The sequence below is a fragment of the Magallana gigas genome, chromosome 1 (genome assembly GCF_963853765.1).
Source record: "Magallana gigas chromosome 1, xbMagGiga1.1, whole genome shotgun sequence".
Lineage (NCBI taxonomy): Eukaryota > Metazoa > Mollusca > Bivalvia > Ostreida > Ostreidae > Magallana > Magallana gigas.
Genome location: NC_088853.1, coordinates 18,587,275 through 18,597,611, shown reverse-complemented (window position 1 = coordinate 18,597,611; position 10,337 = coordinate 18,587,275). Strand labels below are relative to the sequence as shown.

Here is a 10,337-nt window from a genome sequence, read left to right as displayed (position 1 = left end):
AGAGAGAGAGAGAGAGAGAGAGAGAGAGAGAGTGGAGTTTTAAAATGAAATGCAAAGAATTTGCTTATTGCATCATGACAATCAGGGACTAAAGGGACTACACATTTACATTATTCTCTCCTTGAAACGTGCGCCACCACACTCATATTACACACGCGAACAAACAATGAACTTGAAACGTGTTTCACACCAACAAAAATATGTGACGCAGAAATACGTGGACCAATCAAAATCAGCATGACATAGTCTTCACGTTTCGCCTAAAGGTGAAGGACACAGCTGTATGCGAAGGGATTAATGCGTTATACAGTTTATAGGTCTCATTTTCCGGTTTCTTAATCAAGTTAGGGGTTGACAACTGTCACAGCGTGGGAATATCGATAGAACAAACATGCAGGGAGTGAGAGTTTTCGTGCAGCACAACAGAGGGGCGTGTATTATCAATACATGTCGAATGTTTTCCACGACCCATCATCGCGCGGCGGATCAAAGATCTTACAAACTCGTGGTGGTTGGAGGTGGGACCGGCGGCTGTAGCACGGCCGCTAGGTTCTGTCACCAGCTCGGGAAAGGGAAAGTAGCAGTGATCGAGCCATCAGAGGTAACGTACACGCCTTCGCCGCGATTATACACACGAGAATCAATTTGAAAGTGAAAGTAGGTCAGAATTATTTATGCAACGCACCATGATCCAATGCAATGCACAGAGTAGCCTTGGTGGGTTGTTTTCTTTTCTTAATTAAGAAAATTGTGGGCTGTTTAAGGGAGAGCGTGCACGTTTTATCATGTTTATGCTGTGAAATTAAATAGTGTGTAAACAACTTATGTTGTTCTGTCCATTTTATTTTTAAAAATCCGCCACTTGACATATCATGATTCATAAGATAATCAAAAGTTTAATAAAAGGCACATACATTCTAATCTGAACATCATTTTCAAATTATTGAATAATTTTATGTATCATTGGTACATATATATGTAGACTGAGAAATGGGGAAAAAGCGAGGGCACTGGAAGCAAAATTATTTTGGATCTCGTGGGTTTTATGCAATCTCTGTTTTGCCTGCTCTTTATGTATTTTTTTATGCAGCAAGCATTGCATTGCTGTTTGGTAAATTGCCTTCATTTGCTGTTAAATGAAGCAGTTTACTAGAAAACATCCATCACTTTCATGTGAATGATAGTACCTTGCAGATAATTTTATTTGAGAATTTCCATACTGACATCTTGAGCATGCAATTTAATTAAGTTGCGTCTGATTCTTCATTCCTGTTTTATCTTTGATATTTTTTTTTTCAAGATTGTTTTTTAAATCACCTCTACACTGTCAATTTTTTTTTTTTAGATTCAATCCAGCAGATATAATGTACCTACATGTTACAAAAAATCATGTAAATGAAAAGTTCTGTGTATTGTATTATTTGAAATGATGTTGCTTCTGCTTATCAAGATTATCAAACCTCTTTCTTAAAGGCTACTGACCCTTTTATAATTATGGATTGAAAAGAATTTAATATTTAATCTATATTGAGTCGGAGACCTTTGGAAGTATGAATAGAGGAACAGAATTAAGTTATACAGGTTGGAATGAATGGGAAGTCGATCTATGGTTTCATACAAGGGGCAGTGAAGCATAATAAGTGGCATTCACTTCCTGCTGATTCAATCATTGGCATTTCCTTGTTTATTCTTTTTGGTGTGTATGTGCATTTTGTTTACATGTAGCTTTTGTCAGCCCCATTGAGAGACTATCTTTAAGTTAATTATGAACATCAGCATATATATCATACCTGTTAACCTTTCAAAGCTGCTATGTGTTTCGTTACTCTACCAACTGCATGAGCTATCTGGCAACCCTGAGCAAACCGGTCTGATCATTACACATGCATATATATTATATATGCATGTGTAATGATCAGACCGGTTTGCTCAGGGTTATATATGCATGTGTAATGATCAGAGCGGTTTGCTCAGGGTTGCCAGATAGCTCATGCAGTTGGTAGAGTATGAAATTATAGAGATTCAGGGGACCTATGTTTGAGTCTCAGTCTAGTCCATCATTGTTTCACCTATGATCCATTATTGCAGTTAGTATTGTGCCAACTCCTTGAACTGACAGGTTAACTACTAGCTGCCAATGGAAAGATACTAGGATGTTGATCTTTATCACCAGGGGAAGATCATTAAAAAGGGGGTGGGGGTGGTGACAGTCAACTTAAACCAGTCCAATTGATTACTGGCACCAGGAAAGCTCAGTTGGTAATTTAAAGCACCTTACTAGAGATTCAGAGAGCCTGGGATAAAATCCTGGTCTGATCAGTCATTATTTCTCCCATCCCATTTACCAATTTTAAGAGTATTGACATTTTGTTGTGACTATACATATGTATATACATGTGAGCATGATTCTTCTTGCAGACTCACTACTATCAGCCACTATGGACACTGGTAGGGGGAGGAATCAAGACGTTCAAGGAGACCGTCCGATCCATGAAAGACGTCCTCCCAAAGGAGTGTGATTGGATAAAAGCAAAGGTCACGAACTTTGACCCAGACAACAACACAGTGGTTACCAGTGATGGACAGAAGGTAATTCACAGAGAAATTATTTTTTTGAAGGTCGTTTCCATGGTAATGTCATCAACCTGATTTTCCTCATTGCTTATTTTTTAACGATATGTATGTTATGCTAAATTATGAAAGGAGATAAGCACTGTTTTAGTGTTTTGCTAACACAGTTAGCAAGCCAACTGTAATTAAAAAAATTCTCTGAAAAACTCTTACTAGTTGTTAAACTGATGAACAGTTACATTTAAATTATGAAACAGGAGTTAACATGAGAGTGATGCTTGATTCATAGTGACTATTAAGTTGAACATTACTCATTTGCCAATCGAGGGAAGTAAAACCCGATAAAAGGAAGTTAAAACAATGTATCAAATTTTGATATTTTCTGAAAAGTTACACATACACGTAATACATATCCTCTGACATGCAATATTTTAGTCTCACTTTATATTACTGGTAATATGTATTGTGATTTATTTATTGGTTTTAGAAAACCTCAAGCAATTTAATATTAATGTTGTGGTATTCTATTAAGATTTATAGGCCAGCCCCATGGGCATTAACACTTCAAAGGCCAAGTTAATGTAAACGCATAGATATTTTCCATTAAATTTCCTTTATTTCTTTGATTACATTTATTGTTAAAATGAAAATAAAAAGTACATTTTTAGATGATTTTTAAAAGTAAAATGATAAGATCTCATCACATATCAACAATAATTTTCTCTCCACATACATGTATGTTAATTTGTACAGCAAAAATCTTTTATAGTTAGTAGCTTTAATTTGTTTGCGATTTTTGTGTTTTTCAGATTAAATATGACTTTATGGTAGTGAGCATGGGGATGCAGCTCAACTTCGACCAGGTGAGTTCATTATATAGTCTGTAGAGTAACTGTTTTTTCTTATGAAAAATATATGTTTGAAGCATAAATTTATATATTTATACTGTGGAATCATTTAAATTTGTATGGGCCAATTTTCGTGGATGGAGAGGTACGTCTTAGCTTATTAAATATGGGGATGCAATTTTGTGGATGCAAAAGTGAGCCACCACAAATTGTAATGTTGCTGATATTCAAACCCTTTGGTGCTACCATTTTGCAAATTCAGAGGGTAATCATTAGATGATATTTGCATTTAGTTACTTTAATTGTTACATAGGCAACATTTTTTATATTCTACAAACTACCGGCTTTATTCATGCAGCCAAATAAGGCTTTACATAAACAACCAAGATAGAATTGGAGCATATTTTTTACACTTTAATGTTGCATGCACATGGTTATTGGTCATAATACATGTATTAAGAATCTTTTGTTGTATAGATCCCAGGGGCATTGGAAGCCCTGAAGATTGACCCCCAGGTCGTCTCTAACTACGCCCCGTGGACTGTGGAGAAGACATTCCCCGCCATCAGAAACACAAAGGACGGGAACGCCATCTTCACCTTCCCCAACACCCCCATCAAGTGTGCAGGTGCCCCCCAGAAAATCATGTACCTGGCTGAGGAACACTTCAGAAAGGTCAGAGGTCAAGGTCAAGACAAGGTTAAGTCTTTAATACCTTAACAGAACTTAAATTTGTTTGTGGGTTAACCCTTTAGCTTGGTCAGAAGAGTGCTGGACTGGCATGTCAGAGGACCCAGCTTCAAACTCAAGCAGGGGCAAAAAGTGTCTCTGATTTATTATGATTTTAACAAGTAAATTTACTTTTACCTTTGATAAAAGATCACTCTCTCTCTCTCTCTCTCTGTCTCTCTCTCTCTCTCATATTATGCCAAAGTTACATATACATCATCTCCCAAAAATTTGTTATGTGTCAAAAATTGTCCATCAAACACAATAACACCAGGTAACATATAGGAAGAGTAGTTTGTATGTACAGTAAAATGCAGTTGATCTTCAGTTTTTGAGTTGTTAAAGTGTTTTTATATTTTTTTTACAGAACGGGGTTAGGGACAAAGTGACGGTATTGTATAACACTGCCCTAGGTGTGATTTTTGGAGTCAAGAAATATGCAGAGAGACTGATGAAAGTCGTAGAGAAAAGGTGTGTGTCTGTGTATCAGTATTTTGTTGGTTTGTATCTATGGTTTTGTCAATACTCATGGATTTAATGACTACCACAATATAACGATCATTATGTAAATTGCCGAAAATAAATCTACCAGTATCTTCAGTACTTAAAATTGCTTTTTGATGGACATTTAATTTCATGGATTAGCATGGTTAACCTTGCAATAACATCATTCTATGAAAATTTGTATTCAATGGATATTGATACCACAGTAACTGTAGAAAAAGAGGATGTAAATTGAAAATGAAAAGCATGTATTTTTTGTATAAATGATTTGTGATTTGAGATTTAAACGATTAAAGCATTGATTTCCCTCATGAAAAAAAAAAAATGTTTCATACAGAGTCTGCATATGCTTGTAATTTATAAAAAAAAAAAAAAAAAAAACAATTAAGAAAAGCAATTAAAGTTTTGATTTACATATCCTCCAAGTATAGAATTATATTTTCACTTTCATGTTGAATTCAGGCATATTAAAGTCAACTACAGAAGAAACCTGATTGAGGTCAAGTCAAACAAAAAGGAGGCTGTGTTTGAGAACCTTGATACAGGAGAGAAGGAGACCTTCACTGTAAGACATCAGTCTGAGAATAGATTTTATGCATTTTGGTATGAAGAAAATTTTGGTCAATGTGATATGATGCAAGGCCAAAGTGAACTACTAACGCTTCCTTTGATTAACAGTATAATATGCTTTTTCTGATTCATATTTTACAGCATACATCACTTATTTTATAGTTAACAAAACAATTTACTGTTTACAGTACAGCATGCTTCACCTGACACCACCAATGAGCGCCCCTGATGAGCTCCGCCAGTGTAAGAAACTGGTCAACGAGGCCGGATACCTGGAGGTCAATAACGACACACTCCAGAGCACCCGGTACCCCAACATCTTCAGTATTGGAGACTGTAACAGTGCACCTACATCAAAAACAGCTGCAGCTGTGGGTATGTATAGTGTTTATACTAGCTGTCATTAAAATTCAAGTTTTGATTTTTGTGAAAATGATCATGTATTGTGCATTTTCAGTTGTATCCAGATTCAAATCTTAAGTTTTAACTGTGTATTAGTTATATTCAGGATGATAAATTTTTCTCCATCATAGTGATATCATAAAAAGTAAAACTTGTGGGGAAAAATACTGTTATTGACTTCTGTGCTATAATAAACCTTTGAAACTTACAAAAAATGACTTATACAAATAAGAAAAGAATCATTTTCACTAGATTGCAACTTGCTAAAACCACAATATTTATGACCCAGGGTCAAAGTCCAAAGTCATTCATGAAGGTCAAGGTCAAACTGATCAATGACATGATTTGTTGCAGCATCACAGGGTGGAGTGGTGATGAAGAATCTTGGAGCTCTGATGAATGGTAAACCAATGCTCAAGAAGGTATGTACATTAGTACATGTATTAACCAAAGTTTTCTGATATTATCTATCCTTAAATGTGATTTTATACCTGTTGAATTAATAACAATTATACAAAAAGGTGTACTGTGCAGAAAACATTGTTTAATTGAGTGAATTCCAAGCAATATTTCTACAGTAGAGTGTGCATTTGGTGAAAAAGCATGCTTCAGGGTTAAATTTTTATTTAATAGCTTTAAGGATAAATATTCAGAATTTTTGGTTTTGTTTTTGGGGGGGGGGGGGGGGGGGAGTGGGGGGTTCATAAGTTAAGTTTACATGTACTTAATTTGAATTGCAGTTTGAGTTCAATGTTATTGAAGCTTCTTTCTTGTTTCTAATTGACGAGAATTTTAGAAGTTTTTAATTCAATTATTTTACCACATCTTCAATGTCTCTTCACAGTACGATGGCTACACTTCCTGTCCCCTGATCACCTCCAGAGGGCGCTGTATCCTGGCCGAGTTTGACTACAACGGGAATCCCCTGGAGACTTTCCCGATTGACCAGGGCAAGGAGCGCTGGTCTATGTACCATCTGAAGGCTGATGTCCTGCCGTTCATGTACTGGAACGCCATGCTGACGTAAGGGTGGATAATACATTATTTCCTATGTAGCTTGTAACACAAAATTTGATTGGCTAGTAAGTCGTTTGTAAATTTCCGTACATCCAACTTGAGCCAGTTCGAGGTATATAATGTGATGTCACAATGCATGAAATGCGTACATGATAAATCTTGAAAGTGTAATACACCCTTATTGGACATTGGAAACAGATTTATTTGGTTTACATAGGAAATAAATTCGTTATCCAGGTCCAATCAAGGTTACAAGGGAATTTACCCTGGATTTACCCTGGGTTGTATTTCATACCACCTTCGGCCTTCGGGCTCAGGGTGTATGAAATACAACCCAGGGTAAATCCCCGTACATCCTTGATTGAATCTGGATAACTAATATTATACTACAGATGGTAACCGTGGTTTCATTAAATGGATATCAATTTTCTTAGATTTAGTAAATATCACAGTCTCAAGGATATATATTAAATTTGTGGCTGGTTTTATTAATACTTTGTGTTATTACAGGCACGTAGCATCAGGGGGGCCTGCCCCCCCCCCCCCCTCACTTTTTTGCGCAGCAATTTTTTTTTTTTATTTACATACAAAAAATCGAATTGACATGGAGTTGCCCCCCCCCCCCTTTTTTATGCGACCATGTAAGAAAGGAAATATTCAATGAAATTGTAGTTAATGGTATACTTTTACAAACATCTCCTGTTATTTTGAGAGTTTTTAGATATTACAAACTTTCAAATGCATTGACAAAGAACAGATATACACTGAATATATTTTTTGGCCTTTAACTGAAAAATGTCATGACATGAATGAGAAATGATATACATGTAATATATATATATTTTATAATTGAAGTTAAAAAATCTAGGACAGGTAGTGACATCAAACGATATCGGCAGTTAGACTTAATTTATAATACACTGTACTATGATTTCTTATGTTCTACTTTTTTTCTCATTCAGAGGACACTGGAATGGGCCGAGTTTCTTCAGGAAGGCCATGAGGCTTGGACTGAGTGATGGAAGCACCAAGAAATCCTAAGTATATTCAAGACAGGAAAAGATCCGGTGAAGTAAATAAACTTGGATCCACACCAGAGAAGGCATTATTAGCTTTAATAAGAAATATGGATCCACTCCTTACTAATGAAGAAAATGGCAATCGGTGACTTGTCTGTGGTTCTAAGTGGAATAAAAATAACTTGTCATAATTCAGAGAAAATAATCCTTTATGGTGCAAAAAAAAAATTGATAATAAATAGTGCTAAATTTTATTGTGATAGCAGTGGCTGATGTGTATTCAATTCCTTTTGTTGTTTGTTGTCTTTTTTTCAAATTTTTTTATGTTTTATTTGAAGGACCACAACCATTTGCTTAGATGTACGGTATATAATGCATTTTTTATTCCAGTTTTGGTGCATTACTTCCCAATTTTTTTTATTCTCTTCTTTATATGTGGCTTTGGGAAAACTCATCATTATTGTCTCTTATCAAGTTTTAAGTTTGTATTTCTTTTCCGGTACATGTTTTGAATGTGTTGTGTGAATTTGTATAATTCAAAATCTTTACTTGTATACATTGAATTTTTTGTATACAATTTTTAGTAGCATGAGAGTATAGTTACTCATGAGAGAATTGTTTCTTATTATAGAAAATTTAACATGAATTTGTGTATAAATATTACAAAACTTTACTCAGCATATACAATAGGGTGATGTAGGAGTGTTGAAAGAATTTTAACTTTAAGAGTTTTTTATATAATTATAAAAAGAGTAAGGATTGATATTTGTCAGGGTCTGTTTACATATATAGATGTGTGTTGCATAAAGACAAAACAACTTTTTTTCAAGAATACATCTTGACAAAACCATAACCAATATACCGGTACTCTTTCATACTGTGAATTTTGGGGCTTTTATATATAAGTCAAGCTGCTTTACAAAACTCAATGAGTTCAAAGCAGAGCATTACTTTACAAAGTAATGCTCTGCTTTGAACTCATTGAGTTTTGTAGAGGTTCTTGTATTTTTAATGAATTTCTTTTTTTTTTTCGTTAAAGGAAAACACTGTAAAATTATCAAGTATTTCTATTTACAGGGTTCTGGCTTTAATCGTAGAAAACATTATAGGAGTATTACAAAAATTATGATTGTTTTTACCAAGTATTGTTTTTCCAACGAATGTGTATTTTAGAACGATTATAATTTGATATACCGAATTGGAGTCAGAGATAAAACAATCATTGATATTTACAGCATAATCAAAGCATTAGTTGTTTTTCTCAGTATTCATCATCTTTTTCAACGATACTTCTTAGGTTGTATGTAGAATTCAGTATTGGTTTAGAAAAAAGAACTTGTTTACAATAGTTTGTTAATATTAACATTCTCATTTCTCTTGATGATTTATGGCACTATGTAAGAGAAGTGTAAAGTCAGCAGAAAAGGGAGCTTAGAAATGAAGTGGTCCCCAAAATTACTGTACTTTTGAATGTTTTTTATGTATTAGAAACAAATGTATTATCATAGGTGCAGTACTTTTTAAACTAAGAAATCGCATTGCCTTTGACTGAAAACATTCATCTAAAAAAGAAATATTTATTGTAAATATTGTATTTGGATATTGATAGTTAATTAAAAATAGATAACTTTGATTTTTAAAAAAAAAAACCATTTATCTCAAAATATCTGAAGAAAAATGCAATTGTTTATATAGATTTTGTTTTTCATTTGGATTTTTTAAATGTAAGGTATTTCTTAAATATTTTCTCAACAAGAAAATGTATTTTTGAGTGATATTTAAATTTTTTCCTTCCAGGATATCCATTGTTATTCAAGTGCCTTTTTACACAGTTTCTGTCTTGTGTTAAACTCTATATTGTACACAATGGGCGCTGGAAGTTATTGTAAATGGTCATTTTTATACATGCACATACAATTAATTCCAGTGCCCATGACTGTACATGTAATCAATGCTTTATCTGCCATTCATAGGACTTTATGATAATCCATACTATTTTACAATAACTCTTACATGATTAATATTGTATACTATTTTTCATTCAACGATTAATAGTGCCATATAGTTTGAACAGGGGTCAATGTGCATTGTATTGCCCTCATCTACTGTGATCAATGTTAAAACCATATTGTTTGAAGGAACTGTCCACAGGGGTTGTGTATATTTTATTAGAGAAAAAAAGAATTTGATATTGAAAAATTAGTATTATGGTGAAGAATATACTGTGATGGTGATTGAATATTTTAGCTGCATTTTCAAATATTATATTTGTCTCATTTTTCCCTTAGGTCTAGATTTCACTCAGAATTGTTGCATTTTGTTTACAATTTAAAATTTTTCTCTCCAAGAGAGTAACTTTTTATGTACAGTAAAACACACTTATGATGAAGTGCCGAGGACAGGCGATTTTGCTTCGTTACAAGCGAAATTCGTTATAACAGTCAAGTTTACAATATGTAATAAAGTCACGGGGATAAAAATTACTTTGCTGTAAGCGTCAATTCATTATAAGAATGTTCGCAATAACCGTGCTTTACTGTATGCTATATGATATTTGTATTTTGCTTCCTTCAGTCTATTTTTATAATACACATTGTATTTCCAGCTATATATTGTCTTCTGTGTTTCAGTGTTAGCTGTGGTATATTGAAAATTTACACACATTTGTGTATTTTGA

General features: G+C 34.0%; 1 protein-coding gene across 1 annotated transcript; it reads left to right on the top strand.

Moving 5' to 3' along the window:
* The first annotated feature begins 247 nt into the window (after positions 1 to 247).
* LOC105342276 (sulfide:quinone oxidoreductase, mitochondrial) lies at positions 248 to 10,132 on the top strand. Its single transcript, XM_011449169.4, has 10 exons — positions 248 to 601; positions 2,419 to 2,589; positions 3,381 to 3,434; positions 3,897 to 4,094; positions 4,516 to 4,619; positions 5,115 to 5,217; positions 5,411 to 5,597; positions 5,979 to 6,046; positions 6,469 to 6,647; positions 7,604 to 10,132. Exons 1-10 carry the CDS (start codon positions 392 to 394, stop codon positions 7,680 to 7,682), a joined length of 1,353 nt encoding a protein of 450 aa, XP_011447471.3. The 5' UTR covers positions 248 to 391; the 3' UTR covers positions 7,683 to 10,132.
* Positions 10,133 to 10,337: the final 205 nt, after the last annotated feature.

What these genes read in the sequence shown, in the direction of transcription:
- LOC105342276 (XM_011449169.4), top strand. Translation starts at nt 392, where the DNA reads ATGCAGGGAGTGAGAGTTTTCGTGCAGCACAACAGAGGGGCGTGTATT. An exon ending in CTGAGGAACACTTCAGAAAG is followed by an intron (nt 4,095 to 4,515) that starts GTCAGAGGTCAA and finishes TTTTTTTTACAG; the next exon opens with AACGGGGTTAGGGACAAAGT. An exon ending in GAGAGAAGGAGACCTTCACT is followed by an intron (nt 5,218 to 5,410) that starts GTAAGACATCAG and finishes TACTGTTTACAG; the next exon opens with TACAGCATGCTTCACCTGAC.